The sequence below is a fragment of the Pristis pectinata genome, chromosome 14, assembly GCF_009764475.1.
Source record: "Pristis pectinata isolate sPriPec2 chromosome 14, sPriPec2.1.pri, whole genome shotgun sequence".
Lineage (NCBI taxonomy): Eukaryota > Metazoa > Chordata > Chondrichthyes > Rhinopristiformes > Pristidae > Pristis > Pristis pectinata.
Window position 1 is genome coordinate 5294643 of NC_067418.1, and position 21834 is coordinate 5316476.

Here is a 21834-nt window from a genome sequence, read left to right on the forward strand (position 1 = left end):
CTATCTATCTATCTATCTATCTATCTAAAACTAGAGGGCATAGGTTTAGGGTGAGAGGGGAAAGATTTAAAAGGGCCCTGAGGGGCAAGTTTCCCACACAGAGGGTGGTGGATATGTGGAACGAGCTGCCAGGGGAAAGTGGTAGAGGTGGGTACAATTACAGCATTTAAAAGACATCTTTCCATCAATCCATCCACTAAGATGTAGGTGCAGAGCTGGTGGACCGACAGGTGTTATCCCTCTTCTGTGGTTCCCCAGCCACCGTCGTTGTGACTCACACCCTGTGTGATTCTCCACACCTCTGGGTCCCAGCCACTGTCGTTGGGCTGTCCGTGGTGCCCTGTGTGACTCTCCACACCTCTGGGTCCCTGCAACGTGACTCACCCTGCTCCTGAGGCCTGCATGTTAAGACATGGCTACTCCTACTGCATCACTGCAGCAATGGTGCAGTCTTGGGTGTGGCATTGAGCTGAGGGCTTCTGTGCCCTCTCAGTGGGTATCAAATATTCCGTGGTACCATTATGCAGAGGCGCTAATCTGAGAGTCCTGCCCATTATCTACGCCTGAACCTAAAGAACATCAGCAAAGATTGGTTCCTTGGTCCCTGTTTCTGGGATCTTGCTGTGCCACATTTCCCACACTGCATCAGTGACCACACCTCATCCGCTGCAATGCACTTTACAATGAAACAGGCGCTACATAAAAGCAAAACTCTTCATGATAAAGACCTCAGGGTTAATGAGACCTGGCCTCTGATTGATCAGCAAGTCCTCACCTGAGTAATTTGTGGTTGGCTGTTCCATGGGGGCAGCGGACTTGGAGACCGGCACATAGGGAGCCTCGTGTTGCGACTGTTCGGAGCTGTGAGCCTCAGCTGCTCTGGTGGTGTTGCTGTTTTCCGAAGTGGAACTACAGGTGTTGGACACGCAGCCAAGCAGAGGGAAGCAGAGATGGAAAGAAAACTTTCATTGTCAGTTTCAAATTATACACCATAGCCCACACAGACACACTTTGCAAAGACAGTAGGTCACCCATAACTAGAGTAGCAAAGAAGGCGTATGTCCTCATTGAGCCAGGCATTGAGTATTAAAGTTGGGCAGTCATGATGCATATAAAACTTTGGTCAGGCCTCAGTTAGAGCATTCTGTGCAGTTCTGGTCACCCCATTACAGGAAGGATGTGGAAGCTTTGGAGAGGGCTCAGAAGAGGTTCACCAGGGTGTTGCCTGGATTAGAGAGTATTCGCTACAAGGAGAGGTTGGACAAACTTGGATTGTTTTGGAGTGTCGGAGGCTGAGGGGAGACCTGGTAGAAGTTTATAAAATTATGAGAGGCAGAGATAAGGTAGACAGTCAGAGCCTTTTCCCCGGGGTGAAAACGTCAAATAGTCGAGGACATAGCTTTATAAGTTGAGAGGGGGAATGTTTAAAGGGGATATGCGGGGCAAGTTTTTTAACACAGAGCAGTGGGTGCCTGGAATGTGATGACAGGGTGGTGGTGGAGGCAGAGGCGGAGGGATGTGGACCACGTGCCGGTAGACGGGATTAATTTAATGTGGCACCATGGTCAGCACAGACATAGTGGGCTGAAGGGCCTGTTCCTGTGCTGTACTGTTCTATGTTCTGATTTCTTAACCAATAATCTTCGGGAGATCGAATTTGAAGGCAGAATACAAGGTTAATGGCAGGACTCATAGCAGTTTGGAGGAACAGAGGGATCTTGGGGTCCACGTCTATAGATCTCTCAAGGTTGCCACACAGGGGGTTGTTAAGAAAGTGTATGGAGTGTTGGCCTTCATTAGTCGGGGTACTGAGTTCAACAGCTGCGAGGTAATGTTGTAGCTCTATAGAACTCTGGTTAGACCACACTGGGAGCATTGTGTTCAGTTCTGGTCGCCTCATTGTAGGAAGGATGTGGAAGCTTTAGAGAGGGTGCAGAGGAGATTTACCAGGATGCTGCCTGGATTGGAGAGCATGTCTTATGAAGATAGGTTGAGTGAGCTCGGGCTTTTCTTTTTGGAGAGAAGGAGGATGAGAGGTGACTTGATAGAGGTGCACAAGATGATAAGAGGCATAGATCGAGTGGACAGTCAGAGACTTTTTTCCAGGGCGACAATGGCTAACACAAGGGTGATTGGAGGAAGGTATAGGGGGGATGTCAAAGGTAAGTTTTTTACACAGAGAATGATGGGTGCATGGAACGCACTGCTGGCAGAGGTTGTGGGGGTATTGGGATACCCCCAATGGGGGGATACATTAGGGACATTTGAGACGCTCTTAGATAGCCACATGAATGATAGAAAAATGGAGGAGTATGTGGGAGGGAAGGGTTAGATAGATCTTAGAGCAGGATAAAATGTCGGCACAACATTGTGGGCTGAAGGGCCTGTACTGTGCTGTAATGGTCTATGTTCTAATAATCTATTAATCATATGGTCCTCATGAACAGAGAGGCCATTGTGCCCATTGCTCCTTGACTTTCATTCCCATCTGTACCATTCCTCTGTTCTGCCCCCCATAGCCCTGCAAATTATGCCTTCCAGTGCTCATCCAGTTCCCTCGTCCATTCTGTTGTCACCACCTGTGCAGTGAGGTCCTCATCATCGCCACTCCCTGCAATAAAAAAGTTTCTCCCAAAACTTTAAATCTCTTTCTCCTGGCCTTTGAAACATTGGCCTCTCTCTTTTCACTGCCGTGATCTTGAACGCTCTGATTTAGGTTCGTGGATAGGAAAGGTTTATAGGGATATGGGCCAAACACAGGCAAATGGGACTAGCTCGGGAAGGGACTCTGGTCGGCGTGAATGTGTTCGGCTGAAGGGCCTGTTTCATAGACGCATAGGGTTATACAGCATGGACTCTTGCCTATCCACTGACTCTGGTAATTAACCCATGGGGTGTGATCGCCCCCTGATGTACTAGCCCCGCCTTCTCCATCACGACTTAGAGTCATAAAGTCACACAGAATAGAAACAGGCCCTTCGGCCCAACTTGTCCATACTGACCAGGGTGCTTACCTGAGGTAGTCTCGTTTGCCTGCATTTGGCCGATATCCCTCTAAACCTTTGCTGTCTACGCACCTGCCCAAATGTCTTTCAGATGTAACTGTAGCCGCGTCTACCACTTCCTCTGGCAGCTCGTTCCATAAACCCACCACCCTCTGCCTGAAAAAGTTGCCCCTCAGATCCCCTTTAAATCTTGCCCCTCTCACCTTACACCTCTAGTTTCAGATTCCCCTACCCTGGGAAAAAGACGTGACCATCCACCTTATCGATGCCCCTCATGATTTTATAAAACTCTATAAGGTCACCCCTCAGCCTCCTGCACTCCAGGGAAAACAGTCCCAGTTTGTATTTCCACGGTGTTTGATTCTATGAGCATCACGTCACCAACACCAGCTCCTGCCCCTCCCAGGCCCTTCACCCCTTCTCCCCCCACTCCCTGCTCTCTTCCACAACTGGCAGGCTGGGAGCAGACTTCAAGGTCCTTTCGAAGGTTAAGTACAGACACAATGACTGACTGCACCCCACCTTTCCCCATGGATGCCGGATGCTCAGGAACTGCAGCAGGCCATTCCACCCCTCCAGTGGGTTCTACCATTCAGTGAGATCATGGCTGACAGGTTTGGTCTGAGTTGCCATGGAAGCTCATTGATTCGCAGCTCTCATTAACCATAACTCTCTCTGGATCCTGGTGCCTCTCCTCACATCTGTCCAGATGCTGTGACACCCCCCAGAGACCATAAGACATAGGAGCAGAATTAGGCCATTCGGCCTATCGAGTCTGCCCCGCCATTCGATCATGGCTGATTTATTGTTCCTTCTCAACCCCATTCTCCTGCCTTCTCCCCGTAACCTCTGACACCCTTACTAATCAAGAACCTATCAACCTCCACTCTAAATACACTCAATGACTTAGCCTCCACAGCCGTCTGTGGCAACGAATTCCACAGACTCACCACCCTCTGGCTAAAGAAATTCCTCCTCATCTCAGTTCTAAAGACATCTCTTTATTCTGAGGCTGCACCTTCTGGTCCTAGACCCTCCTACCACTGGAGACATTCTCTCCACGTCGTCTCTATCCAGGTCTTTCAACATTCAGTAGGTTTCAATGAGATCCCCCCTCATCCTTCTAAACTCCAGAGGCATGGGGAACCATCAATAACCCACGCTGACCAATCCACTGGGGCTTCAGTGACCAGTTTCGAGGAACCCTTCCTGTTCTCACTACCAACTCAGCAATTCCAACAGCCACAACAAACCTACTTAACATTGCCTGAAGTAAGGAACCCATACAATACTCTCTGAGTCTTACCAGCCTTGAAGGACATGGTCAGTTTAAACATCAAAACAGGTCTTGGGTGACCATTTAATCTACAGGAGACCAACCAAAGCCTCCTCAACTCATTGATCTGGTTACCCAGAACGAAAAATGGCCAATCTTCACATCTGCCTTCAGTACAAACTCAGTGGAAGTATCTTTGAGATAAACTCCAAAGAGACCACAGGGAGGCTTATGTTGTTCTAGATACTTGCAAGGATAAAAGACATTTGGATAGGAACACGGATCAGATAAAAAAAAGGTTAAGAACATACGTATGCCACCAGGATCAAGGACAGCTTCTATCCTGCTGTTAGAAGCTCTTGAAGGACCTCTCATATGATAAAGATGAACTCTTGATCTCCCAATCTACCTCATCATGGCCCTTGCACTTTAGTTGTCTCCTTGCACTGCACTTTCTCAGTAACTACAACACTATATTCTGCATTATGTTTTTTTCCTTTTCCTTCCTTGATGTACTTATGTACAGAATGATCTGTCTAGATGGCACGCAAACAAAAGCTTTTCACTCTATCTTGATACATGTGACACTAATAAACCAATTACCAAAGGTTTAGAGGGATATGGGCCAAAGACGGACAAATGGGACTAGTTTACGTGGGCATCTTGGTTGGCATGGACCAGTTGGGCCGAAGGGCCTGTTTCCATGCTGTATGACTCTGCAACTCTGTGACTCTAACCCCTCACCTTTGTTTCCACCCCTACTGCAGGGGACGGGAAACATACGGGCACTCTGGACCCTAGCTCCGGCTGCAAACTCACCCACATCCCTGATTCCAGGTGTTCCCGACACCTATCCGGGCCCTGACCACAGTCCCAACCCGCGGCTCATATTCTGGACTAATGAGTGAGTCAGATGCCAGACCACCAGGATTCCTGAACAATCAGATGCCGGATTACTGGAGTTTAATCTCCTTTATTTGACAATGGCTCCTGTAAAGAGCCATGTGATCTCCCACCACTCTGACAGTGCTACAAGGTGTTGCAGTGTGTTAATACATGTTGCCTTACCGTCTGAGGGATGTCACTGGTATCGGAGCATTCCTGGGAGGGACAGGAGGTGGAGAACCAACAGACATTTCGGGGAGTTGGGAATATCTGTATGCCTGCAAGAATTTAGGAAGAAAATCAAAATTAAACCGTTCTTCTTCCATTTCCAAACACCCTCCTACCTTAGCCTACATTTATTCTCATACAAAACTCTAACAAGCTTCTACAGATGTACGGTTGAAAGTGTCCTGACTGGTTGCATCAAGGGCTGGGACGGCAATTCGAATGCGCAGGAACGTAAGAAGTTGCAGAGAGTAGTGGACTCTGCCCACTACATCACGTCACTTCCCTCCCCACCAGTGGTAATTGTACTTGTACATATGACAATAAACTCAACTTTGACTTTGAAAATTTTGTATCGATTATGTTGGGCCTTCCAAACTTCCTGTGGCTGGAACCTAGGAATGTGAAGAAGGCCATTCAACGCCTCAATTCTGATCCAACGTTTCAAATGGGTCATGAATGCTCTGTTGATCCAAGTCCATCTCAAGGGTAAATGCTGGACTTGCCAGAAAGACCCACCTCCTGAAAATTGAATGAAATCAATGCAAAGCAAGGATAAGTTCTGATGAATCAAATAAACCAAAATATAAAGAGATAAGTATGTCTGTCGGCCAACAGAACCCCTTGGATGTGAGCCCCACACAGCTCAAAGCCTGAGAACAGTAGTTTAATTGACATTTGAGTTAATGGCAGATCATAGAAATAAACTTTTAATTATTTAGCAATTCACTGTAGAAATCGATGAAAGCAAGAGATAATTCTGGGATTATTTTTCAGCCCTTTGATCAAGAAACTGTGATCATGAAGCTCAATCTTCAGAAATCAAATCATTTCCTGGGGAAAAGGAGGGGCCTATTCCACCCCTTTATCCTGTTATGTTGAACCAGGACTTTCACAGTGAACGGCAGGGCTCCGGGGAGTGTGGTAGAACAGAGGGACCTAGGAGTACAAGTACGTGGTTCCCTGAAAGTGGTGTCATAGGTAGACAGGGTGTGAAGAAGGCTTTTGGCACGCGGGCCTTCATCGGTCAGGGCAGTGAGTATAGAAGTTGGGACGTTATGTTGTAGTTCTACATTAGTGAGGCCACATTTGGTCACCCTGCTAAAGAAAAGATGCCAATAAGCTGGAAAGAATGCAGAGGAGATTTGTGAGGATCTTGCCAGGACTTGAGGAACTGGGTTACAGAGGGATGTTGAACAGGCTCGGACTATAAGAGAATGAGGGGTACAGAGGTGTATAAAATCATGAAGGGCAAAGGTGGGGTGGATGCTCACAATCTTTATCCCAGCGTTGGGCAATCAAGAACTCGAGGTTTAAGGTGAGAGGGGAGAGATTTAAGAGGAGCAACTTTTTCACCCAGAGGGTGGTCAGTATATGGAACGAGCTGCCAGAGGAAGAGGTTGAGGCAGGTACATTAACAGCATTTAAAAGATACTTGGACAGCTATATGAATAGGAAAGGTTTTGAGGGATATGGGCCAAATGTGGGCAAATGGGACGAGCTGAGATGGGCATCTTGGTCGGCATGGACCAGTTGGGCCAAAGGATGTGTTTCGATGCTGTATGACTCTATGACTCGCGAAATGCCATTGATTCTCTGACACTTAATATCTTTGAATAACAGAAATCTATCAATCCCTGTTGGTAGATATTCAGGTTACCTCAAACCTCAACAGTTCATTTGTTTGGAGAGAATTCAGACTTCTGCTCCTTTGCGTAAGGGGGCGGCTGCATTACAGCTCCAGAGACCTAGGTTCGATCCTGGCCTCCGGCACTGTCTGTGTGGGGTTTGCACGTTCTCCCGGTGACTCCGTGGGTTTCTTCCGGGTGCTCCGGTCTCCTCCCACATCCCAAAGGCGTGTGGGTCAGTGGGTTAACTGGCTGCTGTAAATTGCCCCTAGTGTGTTGGTGAGGGGTGGAATCCGGGGGTAGGGGGCGTTGATGGGAATGTGGGGAGAATAAAATGGGATTGGTGTGAATGGAAGCTCGATGGTCGGTGTAGCGTCCTCTGTGACTCCGTGCTTCCTGACCTAATCATGAATAGAGGTTGGAATTTTCAGATTCTACCTCAATGTGCTATACTGGAGGTCGGTGAATGGTGGTGTTCCACAGGGATCTGTTCTGGGACCCCTGCTCTTTGTGATTTTTATAAAAGACTTGGATGAGGATGTGGAAGGGTGGGTTAGCAAGTTTGCAGATGACACAAAGGTTGGTGGTGTTGTGGATAGTGGAGAAGGTTGCTGTACATTACCGCAGGACATTGATAGAATGCAGACCTGGGCTGAGAAGCGGCGGATGGAGTTCAACCTGGAAAAGTGTGAAGTGATACACTTTGGAAGATCAAATTTGAAGGCAGAATACAAGGTTAATGGCAGGACTCTTTGCAGTGTGGAGGAACAGGGGGATCTTGGGGTCCAAGTCCATCGATCCCTCAAGGTTGCCGCGCAGGTCGATAGGGTTGTTAAGAAGGCGTATGGTGTGTTGGCCTTCATTAATCAGGGTATTGAGTTCAAAAGCCATGAATTAATATTGCAGCTCGATAGAACTCTGGTTAGACCACACTTGGAGTATTGTGTTCAGTTCTGGTCGCCTCATTATAGGAAGGATGTGGAGGCTTTAGAGAGGGTGCAGAGGAGATTTACCAGGATGCTACCTGGATTGAAGAGCATATCTTATGAGGATAGGTTGAGTGAGCTCGGGCTTTTCTCTTTGGAGAGAAGGAGGATGAGAGGTGACTTGATAGAGGTGTACAAGATAATAAGAGGCATAGATTGAGTGGACAGTCAGAGACTTTTTCCCAGGGTGAAAATGGCTCACACAAGGGGGCATAATTCTAAGGTGATTGGAGGAAGGTATAAGGAGGATGTCATGGTTAAGTTTTTTACACAGACAATGGTGGGTGTGTGGAACGCACTACTGGAGGTGGTGGAGGCAGATACATTAGGGTCACTTAAGAGACTCTTAGACAGACACATGCATGATAGAGAAATGGGGAGCTACATGGGAGGGAAGGGTTAGATAGATCTTAGAGCAGGATAAAATGTTGGCACAACATCGTGGGCCAAAGGGCCTGTACTATGCTGTAATGTTCTATGTAAGCCCTCACCAGAGGAAGGTGATTCCTCTGTTCATCTTCAGTCAGCTCATCAAGAACCCATATTTCCTTATGCCATTCAGCCTATCAATTCTATTGCCAGCCCTCAGACCAATCCCATTCCCCCACTTATTTCCCTGTCGCCCATTTTCTCACATATCCACTGGGATGTGGGAGGAAACCAGAGCACCTGGAGGAGACCCACCCAGTCAGAGAAGGTGCAAACTCCACAAGGACAGCACCGGAGGTCAGGATTGAACCCGGCTCTCTGGAGCTGTGAGGCAGCAGCACTAACGGCTGCACCGCTGTGGCTTGGCCAGAACCGGGCGGGTGATGTTTATTGGAAGGATGGGTTGGGTGAGGATGCTCTCTTTGGAACAGAGAGTGAGGGGAGATCTAGCTGAGGGAACATCTAACTCATACCTGGATAAGGTGGACAGCTTGAACCTATATCCTTCACAGAGAGATTAACTAAGGCAATGATTCCCTGTTAGTGGTGCAAGGACCAGAGGGGAGGTTGGACAAGCTTGGGTTGTTTTCTCTGCAGTGTCAGAGGCTGAGGGGAGACCTGATAGAAGTTTATAAAATTATGAGAGGCGTAGACAGGGTAGACAATTGGAGTCTTTCTCCCAGAGTAGAAACGTCAAAGAGAAACAAAGGACTCCTGAAGAAGCGTCCTGACCCAAAACGTTGACCGCCTGCTTTTCTCCACGGATGCTGCCTGGCCTGCTGAGTTCCTCCAGCATTATCGTGAAATGTCAAATACTAGAGAGTATGGCTTTAAGTGGAAAGGGGAAAGTTTAAGAGAGATTTTCAAGGTAAATCTTTTACACAGAAACTGGTGGGCACTGAAGGGGAGTTTGGGAAGCTGATACGATAGCAACATTTAATAGCCATTTAGACAGGCACATGAACATGTTGGGATTAGAGGGACATGGATCATGTGCAGGCAGATGGGATTGGTTTAAATTGGTATCATGGTCAGCACAGTCACTGTGGGCCGAAGGGCCTGTTCTAGTGCTGTACTGTTCTGTGTTCTGTGAGTGGAAGAGAAATATTTTCATTCAGAGGATGGTCTGGAATTCATTCAATAAAAGTATTGTAGTATTGTGTTCAGCTCTGGTCACCTCATTATAGGAAGGATGTGGAAGCTTTAGAGAGGGTGCAGAGGAGATTTACCAGGATGCTGCCTGGTTTGGAGAGCATGTCTTATGAGGATAGGCTGAGTGAGCTAGGGCTTTTCTCTTTGGAGAGGAGGAGGATGAGAGGTGACTTGATAGAGGTGTACAAGATGATAAGAGGCGTAGATTGAGTGGACAGTCAGAGACTTTTTCCCAGGGCGACAATGGCTAACATGAGGGGACATAATTTTAAGGTGATTGGAGGAAGGTATAAGGGGGATGTAAGGGGTAAGTTTTTTACACAGAGAGTGGTGGCTGTGTGGAACACACTGTCGGCAGAGGTTGTGGGGGCAGATACATTAGGGACATTTAAGAAACTCTTCGATAGCCACATGAATGATAGAGAAATGGGGGGCTATGAGGGAGGGAAGGGTTAGATAGATCTTAGAGCAGGATAAAAGGTTGGCACAACATTGTGGGCCGAAGGGCCTGTACTGTGCTGTAGTGTTCTATGTATGCCCACATCAGAGGAAGGTGATTCCTCTGTTCATCTTCTCTGCAAAAGTGTCCTATGTTCTATATAAAAGGTTGGGTGGGGCGCAGAAACCTTTAACACATTTAACTTTCTGCACTCAAAGAAACAGCATCCTCTCCTCATCGTAGACCATTGCCGCTCCTCTTCAACCTGCCTTGGATGGAAAATGAATGACTTGCCTGATGCTTTTAGAGCTTTTGAAAGTGATTGTTAATGTTGATGGAGAGAAGCTTTCCACGTTGGTGGGGATAGTCTCAAACGATCTTAGAACTAGTGCCAGCCTCTACAGGAGAAGGTACAAAACTCTTCACAGGAAGGGACTCTTGGGACTTTCTCCCGTAAAAATTTGGAGCCCCTCACTCAATTAGTAACTTAAAATGTGGTCCTGGCCTTGCCACATCTGGTGCTTGTGCTGGCACATCCAGAGTAGGTCACAGTACACATGGCACCTCAGGTGCCCGTCCAGAGGGTCTGATAGGTGCTGAGAGTTTCTGCCTCCAGCACCTTTTCAGGCAGTGAGCTCCAGAACGTGCCCCAATCTGGGGTGAAAACATTTCCAGTCATCTTCCCTCGAAGCCCTTAAATCGAAACCCTTTGGTTATTGGCCTCTCCAGGAAAGGATTTAGTTCCATTGTCTCCATTCTTTCCTGACCTCATATGTTCCTCCTCTCCCTTCTGCTCTGAAACCACCCCTTCTCCTGATCAAGTCAACATCTTCTCATCATGAGGATTCTCCAAAGCTGGTGGATTCAGTTATGCTCCGGGTTAGACAACCAAGTTGCAAAATGGAGTACGTACAATGATGGATGAAACGTGGGTTCGCAGATGATACAAAGATTTGGAAAATGCAAAAGGTTACCGAAGGATACAGTGGGATACAGATCAGTTGCAGATACGGGCGGAGAAATGACAGATGGAGTTTAACCTGGCCAAGTGTGAGGTGTTGCACTTTGGGAGATCAAATGCAAAGGGACAGTACACAGTTAGTGGCAGGACCCTTTATAGTGTTAACATACGGAAGGATGTTGGGGTCCAAGTCCATAGCTCCCTGAAAGTGGCTGCACGGGGTGATAAAGAAGGCATATGGCATGCTTTCCTTTATTAGTCGATGCATTGAGTTCAAGAGTCAGGAAGTTACGTTGCAGCTTTATAAAACTCTGATAAGGAATATTGCATTCAGTTCTGGTCGCACCATTACAGGAAGGATGTGGAGGCTTTGGAGAGGGTGCAGAAGAGGTTCACCAGGATGCTGCCTGGATTAGAGGGCGTGAGCTATAAGGAGAGATTGGACAAACCAGGGTTGTTTTCTCTGGAGCACTGGAGGCTGAGGGGAGACCCGATAGGAGTTTATTAAGATTCTGAGAAGCACAAATAGAGTATCTTCTTCCCAGGGTCGAAATGTCTAATACTAGAGGGCATACATTTAAGGTGAGAGGGGGTAAGTTCAAAGGGACGGTTTTTATACAGAGACTGGTGGGTGCCTGGAATGCGCTGCCAGGGGTGGGGGTGGGGGTGGAGGCAGATACGATAGAGGTGTTTAAGAGGCTCTTAGATAGGCACATGAATGTACAGAGAATGGAGGGATGTGGACATTGTGTAGGCAGAAGGGATTAGTTTAGTTAGGCGTTTAATTACTAGTGTAATTAGTTCGGCACAACATTGTGGGCTGAAGGGCCTGCTCCTGTGCTGTACTGTTCTACGTTCTAAACAATCCTGAGGGCAGGAATGACCTGGTCCAGTTCCTAGCGTGTGTCGATGGGATACTCACGGGTCGGGGCAGACTGTATTGGCACATGTCCTGGCCGTGTGTGGGAACCCACTGGAGTCCAGCCCTGGATCTGCTCATGGTTCCTGGGGCGCTGGTGACCAGTTCGGTGTAGGGGAGGGCTTGACCCACAGCGCAGTGGACCTGGTGTCGGCTGTGGGAGACCCTCCCCGTCGAAGCCAGACTGAACGCTTCTTCCAGCAGTTGGTGCATGTGCTGCCTGACCTCGTCGATGGACGGCTGGGAGCTGAGGGTCGAGGATTCTGAGTGACCTTTGGCCTGCCTCACCCGGGCAGCATTCCGGGGTTCCGTTATCCGGTCCACGTTTGTCTCCTCTATCAGCTCCGGCTCCGTCTTTTAACAGAGAAAACAACATGGCATAAAGAATGTCGATACATATTTTACCTCCAGCGGCCCAATAAGAAGAAATGATTTGCATTTCTACAGCGCCCAGCACATTCCAAAGCTCTTTCCTGCCAGTTGAGTCCTTACGAGGTGCGTTCACTTGTGTAACATAATGTGTGGACGGCAAGATAGTCTACTTCATGAGGAGTTTGAGGAGATTCGGTACGTCATCAAAGACTCTTGCAAATTTCTACCGATGTACGGTGGAGCGCATTCTGACTGGTTGCATCACCGCCTGGTATGGAGGCTCCAATGCACAGGATTGCAAGAGGCTGCAGAGTGTTGTAGACTCAGCCAGCTCCATCACGGGCACAACCCTCCCCGCCATCAATGACATCTTCAAGAGGAGGTGCCTCAAGAAGGCAGCATCCGTCATTAAGGACCCTCACCACCCGGGACATGCCCTCTTCTCGTTACTACCATTGGGGAGGAGGTACACGAGCCTGAAGACCCACACTCAACGTTTCAGGAACAGCTTCTTCCCCTCCGCCATCAGATTTCTGAAAGGTCCATGAACCCATGAACACTACCTCGTTATTCCTCTTTTGCACTATTTATTTATTTTTGTAACTTACAGTAATTTTTATGTCTTTGTCTTGCACTGTACTGCTGCCACAAATCAACAAATTTCACAACCTATGTCGGTGATAATCAACCTGATTCTGATTCTAACAAACTTCTACAGGTACATTGTTGGAAGTATCCTGACTGGTTGCATCACAGCTTGGTACAGCAATTCCAATGCACAGGAAGGCAAGAGGCTGCAGGGCTACCATCGGGTAGGAGATACAGAAGCCTGAAGTCCCACACCACCAGGTTCAGGAACAGCGACTTCCCTTCAACCATTTGGTTCTTGAACCAACCAGCAAAACAAAAAAACGGCAAAACAGTATGGCAATATTATGACCACTTTGCACTACAATACTTTTTTTTGTTCTAATTGTGTTCTCTTTTGTAAAAATTGTGTATAATTTATGTTTAATTTATGTTTTTCTTGTGAATGCTGCTTACCTGATGCTCTGTGCCTGTGATGCTGCTGCAAGTAAGTTTTGCATTGCACCTGTGCACACATGGACTTGTGCAGATGACAATAAACTCGACTGGAGTAGTGGATACAGCTTGGTCCATCCGTGCTATATGACTCTATGACTATGACTCTATATTTCCACTAATGGGATTAACTTGAACCAGGGAACATAGTTACAAGATTAGTGGGTGGTCATTTAAAACTGAGGTGTGTAGGAATTTCTTCTCACAGAAAGTGGTGAATCCCTGGAATTTTCGAACCCAGACAGTCGTGGAGGCTAGAGTGGTATTTAAAATGAGATACATTTCTGAAAGTTCAAGGAAGTGTGAGGGCCATGGTATTGGAATTGGTTTATTACTGTCACATGTATCGAGGTACAGTGAAAAACTTGTCTTGCATACCGATCATACAGATCAATTCATTACACAGTGCATTGAGGTAGTACAAGGTAAAACAACAACAGAATACAGAATAAAGTGTCACAGCTACAGAGAAAGTGCAGTGCAGGTAGACAATAAGGTGCAAGGTCATAATGAGGTAGATTGTGAGGTCAAGAGTCCATTTTATCGTACTAGGGAACCATTCAATAGTCTTATAACAGTGGGATAGAAGCTGGCCTTGAGCCTGGTGGTAGGTGCTTTCAGGTTTTTGCATCTTGATGGGAGGGGAGAGAAGAGAGAATGTCTGGGGTGGGTGGGGTCTTTGATTATGCTGGCTGCTTTACCGAGGCAGCGAGAAGTATAGACAGAGTCCATGGAGGGGAGGCTGGTTTCCATGATGCGCTGAGCTGTGTCCACAACTCTCTGCTGTTTCTTGTGGTCATGCAACTGGGGAACATGGGGAGCTGGCTCAGACGAGATGTTGAGACCTGTGGGAGATCAGCCTTGATCACATTGAATGGCAGGTCAGATTTGATGGGCCGAGTGGCCTACTCCTGCTGTTCTCAAAGTTCAAGGCTGTAGAGCAAGATGGTGGGCAGTAAAGTGGCAAATGAAGATTGGTCTGGAGGCAAGTGTAAATGGGAGGAAGGGAGGAACCCGACAGGTATAGGTCCTCAAAGTCCTGAAGATGTAGATAGGTAAAGAGGTTCACACGGCTTGCAGCACATGCGCCTCCATTGGTTGAGTCAACATGAGCAGGGAGGTCGTGCTAGGACTGTGGACAACAAAAGTTGAGCCAAATGTATTGTCCTGTGGAGATCTGTCACCACCCTGAGGAAGGATGTGAGAAACCAGTGAGGGTACAGAGGAGAGTTACGAGTATGTCACCAGCAACGGAGAATTATGGTCATAAGGAGAGACTGTCTGGGCTGTGGTTGCTTTCTTTGGAACAAACGAAACTGAAGGGAGATTTAATTGGCTCATAACAATATGAGAGCTAGGGTAATCAGGAAAGACCTATATCCTTCAGCGGAGAGGTCAGTGGCAGAGAACAGGAACAGGCCCTTCAGCCCACCATGTCTGTACCGACCATGGTACCAACTTAAACTAATTCTAGCTGTCTGCACATGGTCCACACCCCTCCATTCTCTGCCTGTTCATGTGGCTGTCTAGATGCCTCTTAAACGTTGCTGTCGTATTTGCTTCCACCACCTCCCTGGTTGTGACAGATCCGTACAGGACAATACCTGCGGCTCAACTATTGTTGCACATGTGTTAGCACGACCTCACTGCTCGTGTTTACTCTGTTTCAGCCAATAAAGGTGCAGTCTCTTCATGCCTTGTTAACCACTTTACCTACCTGGTTATTCTTTCTTCTCCCTCCTTCCATCAGGTAGAATATATAAAAGCTTGAAAACACATACCACCAGGCTCAGGAACGGCTTCTATCCCACTGTTATAAGGCACTTGTATGATAAGATGGACTCTTGACCTCACAATCTACCTCGTCATGGCCTTGCACCTTATTGTCTGCCTGCACTGCACTTTCTCTGTAATTCCCACACTATATTCTGCATTATGTTTTTGCTTTTCCCTTTGTACTACCTCGATATACAGAATGATCTGTCTCTATGGCATGCAAAACAAAAGTTTTTAGTTTCTCGGTAAAAGTGATAATAATAATCAATTACAATTACCTCTTCTACCACCTTCAGGAGTTTGGGGAACTCTAAGGTCCCGCTGTTCCTCTTCCTTCTCAGATTTATAAGATAAGATTTCTTTATTAGTCACATGTACATCGAAACACACAGTGAAGTGCATCATTTGCGTAGAGTGTTCTGGGGGCAGCCCGCAAGTGTCGCCACGCTTCTGGCGCCAACATAGCATGCCCACAACTTCCTAACCCGTACGTCTTTGGAATGTGGGAGGAAACCGGAGCACCTGGAGGAAACCCACGGAGTCACGGGGAGAACGTGCAAACTCCTTGCAGACAGCAGCCGGAATGGAACCGGGGTCGGCTGGCTCTGTAAAGCATTACGCTAACTGCTACACTACTGTGTCTGCCCAATTCTATATTCCATATATCACACATTCCCTTGCCTTGTAACAGGAAGACATTGGATTAAGTTAATTGGTAGAAGAGAAATGAGAAAAAGTAAGTTCACTCAAGGAGTGATGGGGTCTAGAACTCACTGCCTGATCGGTTGGTGGAGGCAGAATGATTCTCCACATTGAAGAGTTGAAGCCTGCAGGACGACAGGCCAAGAGCTGGGAAATACAAGCCCACTTTTGGCTAGCATGGTCATGATGGGCAGAAGAGCCTCCTTCTGTGCCGTAAGTGTATCTGATTCACATTAACATCTGGAATATGGCACTGCTGAAAGAGCAGTATACCTACAGTATGGAAGTCAGCCTTGATTTCTGGACGAGTTTCTGTAGTGTGGCTTGAGTCATTGAGTTACAAAGCACGGAAACAGGCCCTTCGGCCCAACTTGTCCATGCTGACCAAGATTCCCATCTAAACTAGTCCCATTTGCCTGCATTTGGCCCATATCCCTCTAAACCTTTCCTATCCATGTACCTGTCCAAATGTCTTTTAAATGTTGCACTTGTACCTGCCTCTACCACTTCCTCTGGCAGCTCGTTCCACATAGCCACCACCCTCTGTGTGAAAAACCTGCCCCTCAGATCCCCTTTAAGTATTTCCCCTCTCACCTTAAACCTATGCCCCTAAGTTTTGGACTCTCCTATCCTGGGGAAAAGACTGTGGCCATCCACTTTATCTATGCCCCTCATGATTTTATAAACCTCAAAGATTCATAGAGTTATATAGACCAGAAACAGGCCCTTTGGCCCAACTTGTCCATGTCGACCAAGATGTCTATCTGAGCTAGTCCTAATAGCCTGCGTTCGACCCATATCATTCTATGCATGTAAGGTTCAGAAGACCACCCCTCTGCCTCTTCCACTCCAGGGAAAACAGAATTCCCTGACTCTGGAACAAGAACGCGACCAACAGAACCACGGACAGTTCACTAACGCAGGATGTCATCAGCTTCACCCGAGTCCAAGCCAACATATAACTTAGGAACAGGAGTAGGCCACTCAGCCCCTCAAACTAGCTCTAACTTTTAACGAGATTGTTGTCATTTTAATTCCGCATTCAGAATCAAAATCAGTATCAGGTTTATTATCAGTGAGGTATGACATGAAATTTGTTGTTTTACGGCAGCAGTACGGAACAAGACATAAAATTACAAAAATAAATAAATAGTGCGGAAAAAAGGAATGACAAGGTAGTGTTCAGGGGTTCATGGACCATAGAAATCTGATGGCGGAGGGGAAGAAGCTGTTCCTGAATCGTTGAGTGTAGGTCTTCAGGCTCCTGTATCTCCTCCCCGATGGTAGTAACGAGAAGAGGGCATGTCCCGGATGGTGAGAGTCCTTAATTAATAATGGTGCCGTCTTCTTGAGGCACCGCCTCTTGAAGATGCCCTCAACGGTGGGGAGGTTTGTGCCCGTGATGGAGCTGGCTGAATCTACAACCATCTGCAGCATCTTTCAATCCTGTGCATCGGAGCCTCCATACCAGGCGGTGATGCAACCAGTCAGAATGCTCTCCGCCGTACATCTCATTCTCGCTTATCCTGGTGTCATTTCACCACCTTGTTCCTGAAGAACCTATCTACCTCTACCTTAAAAACATTCAAAGACTCTGCTTGCCCATCCTTTGAATAAAAAAAATGGAATTACTGTTGGATTAATGTAAATGGAAGGTTGGTCAGAATAGACTCAGTGGGCTGAAGGGCCTGTTCTGTGTTGTTTCTCTCTGTGACTATGACTATCACACTGCGGATCATTGGGGCTTTAATGTGTAAACGTGGCAACAGAGCGAAGTGCCACGAGGTGCTTCAAAGGAGAGTTTTCAAAGGAAATTTACCACATAAAAAGAGATTAGGGCAGCTAAGCAAAAAGTTGGTGAAGGTCTCATAGGGCTGGAGGGAACTACAGAGGATATGAAGAGGGGAAGATGTAGAGGCGGTTCAAAAATAAAAGTGAGGATTTTAAAATCAAAAGCATTGATACTTGTGACATTTTCTGCCATAGTAAGAACTCTAATAAATACAACTGCAGCCTGCAATGCTACATTGGAACTCAAATCATTTTTGTTTGTGGTACCACTGACTTCAATGAAAAACAGTGCAGATTTTCATTACAAAGCACTCTCATCAAAATTAGATTAACAAAAGCCTGGAACATTTGCAGTTTGAAAGCCAATTGAAGTCTGTAATTATCTTCTAACTGATTACATTCACAATGAACTCAGAAAGATAACTTCTCTACAGTTCCATTTCTCTCATGGCTTTAGAACATGTTGAAACTGAGTTTCTAACAATGTCAAACTGGTGATTAGCCCAATGACCATGCACTTAACAACCTGCCAGAAGAACTCAGCGTGTCAAGCAGCATCTGACGTTCCCGAAACGTCAACGATTCCTTTCCTTCCACAGATGCCGCTCAACACACTGAGTTCTTCCAGCGGATTGTTTGTTGCTCCAGATTCCAGCGTCTGCAGTCTCCTGTGTCTCGACCATGCACTTATCCTTGAAGACTCTCCCACTCTGGGTCACAGCTTCAAGGGCTGGCACAGTAGTGCAGCGGGTAGAGCTGCTGCCTCACAGCTCCAGAGACCCGGGTCCAATCCTGACCTCTGGTGCTGTCTGTGTGGAGTTTGTACGTTCTCCCTGTGACTGCGTGGGTTTCCCCCGGGTGCTCCAGTTTCTTCCCACATCCCAAAGACGTACGGGTTAGGAAGTTGTGGGCACGCTATGTTGGCGCCGGAAGAGTGGCGACACTTGCGGGCTGCCCCCAGAACACTCTACGCAAAAGATACACTTCACAGCGTGTTTCAATGTACGTGTGACTAATAAAGATAGCTTATAAATCCCCTTTAAAGCACTTTCCTCTCACCTTAAATCTATGCCCTCTTGTTTTGTTACTTTTTTTTAATATAAACATTTATTTGCTAAAAGCACTACAAAAAGACAACCAGTGTCAATACACTACATCTAGTACAGAAAAGAAGAAACTAAGCAACGACATACTACAGCAGAGAATGCAAATTAATACTAACGAAACACACACACAACGCTACTCCCGTTAACGCAACACTTCAAATAAGAATTACGTTTGTACCATCCATGACACACGCGATCCCCTGAGGGGCCCACCGAGCGCGGAACTCAGCTAGGGTGCCCGCGGAAACTGCGTGCTCTCTCTCTCTAAACACACCCACGCGCGCACGTAAGCGCGGAAGATGGGCAGGCAGACAGGCAGACCGGCCAGTACCCTCGGCCGCCCGCCGCCGCGTCCCGTGCATGGCCAGCTTGGCCAGGCCCAACAGGAGACCCACCAGGAGATCCTCTGCGCGCCCCGCCCCGCGCCGCATCGGGTGCCTGTAGACCAACAGCATCGGGCATTGTTTTTGCTACTCCTACCATGTGAAAAAAAGATTTTGATTTTCCCCAGGGTAGGGGAGTCCAAAACTAGGGGGTGCAGATTGAGGGTGAGGGAGGACAGATTTAAAAGGAATCTGAGGGGCAACTTTTTCACCCAGAGGGTGGTGGGTATATGGAACGAGCTGCCAGAGGAAGTGGTTGAGGCAGGTACAATAATAACATTTAAAAGACATTTGGATAAGTACATGGATAAGGAGGGGTTTAGTGGGATATGGGCCAATGCAGGCAAATGGGACTAGCTTGGTGGGCACCTTGGTTGGCAAGGACTCGGCTTGAAGGGCCTGTTTCCGTTGTAGCGGTTGCTACTGCGGAATAAAACAAGACGCTAGTCGGAGGATCGCCGAACAAGAACTGGTTTATTTTCCCACCTTGCGCGGGCCCTTTAAGGGAGACTGTTCCCACCCAGTGAAACTGGCAATGACGTAAGTACTACGTCATCAAGACTTCCCCGCGCGCGGGTTCTCCCCGTCGCTCGGAAAGACGAGGCCCGCCGCCATCTTGGGCCTCGTCGCTCCGACGCCGCGCGACCCGACTGCCGAGCCGGTTTGCCCGACTAAACGGTGAGTTGCCACACCGTGCTGTTTTACTCTGTGACTCCAGAGCACGATTTCTTCATCCGACAGACCCAATAACAGTTTAACTGGATATCGATCTTATTTGCGTATGTGCCATTATGTCTGCTGAGTGCAAATTAGCTGCAATGTTTGGCTGCACACCAAGGGCTGACAATAATTTGGAACAATCAATCTTTTGCGAATCACTTTGGAATAACGCAAGGTGCTTTATCATTGCAAATTATTTCCTTCTTTAGTACAGGACAGCAATGTTTATCAGAATAGTATTTAGCCTTTCTTCAGCCATCGAGTTTGATACTAATTGAAGCCAACCCATGGCATGACAGATAGCAATGATTCTTTTACCTTCAGTGCTGGAACAAGCTGGACACCTAGGATAAGGTGATGGGTTTTACATGGATTGCATTAGCCGAGCACGTACGTTGTTCCTCAGGGAACACACCAGAAACTTCAATCATCTTCCAGAAGTTAGAGACAGCTGCTGAAGGCTGTGATTACATGCGATGCAAAACATTCCTGTAACCATCCATCACAATGTCACATTGCCTCATTGATTTACGGATGCAAATGCTTTTGCAGGCTCAAGAATCTCTGCCACTGTGTACTATCTACCTCACTCTCTCAATACAAGCTCTTAAATATTTGGGCAGTGGTCATGGTAAATTATGCGTTGTTTTGCAGAGCACTGGGGTATTCAGTAGTACACATGGTGGTCCCAGTGCCGCACCAAGGGAGTGCTGCTTTGTCGAAAGTGCCATCGTTCTAAGGGCACCTTAAACAGGCTGCCCTGTCAGATGGGCGTTAACGGTCAAAGGAGAGCAGAGGACTGTGGGCCACAACCAACATTGCCAGAACTGTGGAGACACCAGGGACTGCAGACGCTGGAATCTGGAACAATAAACAGACTGCTGGAGGAACTCGGCGGGTCGAGCAGCATCTGTGGGGGGGAAATGGAGAGTCGACCTTTTGGGTTGAGACCCTTCATCTGGATGCTTGCCATCGGTAACATTGACTGTCCATTTCCCTCTACAGATGCTGCCTGACCCGCTGAGTTCCTCCAGCAGTTTGTCGATTGCCAGAACTATCTGGTCGTTGTCCTGCTGCTTCTATGTGGGAGCTTGCTGTGCACAAACTTCCTTCCTCATTTCCTGCATTACCACTGAGACGAAACCTGAAAATGCAATCACTGGTTCTAAAGCCAGTGACATTCTCAGGTCATTAAAGATGCTTATTCCTCCATACAGTACACTATACCTGCCAATTTTGTTCAAAATTTAGCTAATGATGATACCATCTATGCTGTGGGCACCAGCAGGAGGTCCACCCCACCTTTGATCCTATTCCATCAATCAATCGACCCTGGTCGGTCCATAACGTACCTCCAGCCACCTCTAATGGAGATCTCATAGCCAACAATAATCTACTGGATAGGAAAGGGTTAAAGAAAGACAGGACAAATGTGGGCAAATGGGATTGGGTTAGATGGGTATCTTGGTCGGCATGGACGAGTTGGGCCGAAGGGCCTGTTTCCGTGCTGGAGAAACAAAGGACTGCAGATGCTGGAATCTGGATGAAAAACACGATGATGCTGGAGGAACTCAGCAGGCCAGGCAGCATCCGTGGAGAAAAGCAGGCGGTCAACACTTCAGGTCAGGATCCTTCTTCAGGAACATTGAATGTTGACTGCCTGTTTTTCTCCACGGATGCTACCTGGCCTGCTGAGTTCCTCCAGCATCATCGTGTTACTCTACAACACTGAGCCCAACTTTGTTGCTGTGAGGTTAAGTCTATGAAGCAGCCAAAATGGACACTTTTTTTGTTCATCAGCGGTGGATATGGAGTCATGACAGGGAGATGGTGTTGTGATAACCTCAGCTACAGTTCAAACAGATGGCAGATCTCTGGAGGCTCAATAGTCCCTTCCTGTCCCCATGTACCAAGCTCATGAAAGTACAATGAGACTTGAAAGGAAGATGCCTTCTTTGGTCATGTTAGCAGTGGTGCTCTATTCAGAGGGTGGGGG

The 21834-nt window shown here is 47.4% G+C and overlaps 1 protein-coding gene across 3 annotated transcripts in view; it reads right to left on the reverse strand.

Moving 5' to 3' along the window:
- The window catches only part of kiaa1549la (KIAA1549-like a), a 266633-nt gene that overhangs the window by 23307 nt on the left and 221492 nt on the right, over nt 1-21834 (reverse strand). For all 3 annotated transcript variants that reach the window (XR_007957416.1, XM_052029051.1, XM_052029050.1), the window contains 3 exons: nt 11909-12259; nt 5350-5444; nt 776-909 (listed from right to left, as the gene is read on the reverse strand). Coding sequence is in view for 2 of the 3 variants with exons in the window: in XM_052029051.1 (XP_051885011.1) it covers nt 776-909; nt 5350-5444; nt 11909-12259 (580 nt within the window). In the remaining variant the exon portion in view is untranslated. The remainder of the gene's footprint in view (nt 1-775; nt 910-5349; nt 5445-11908; nt 12260-21834) is intronic.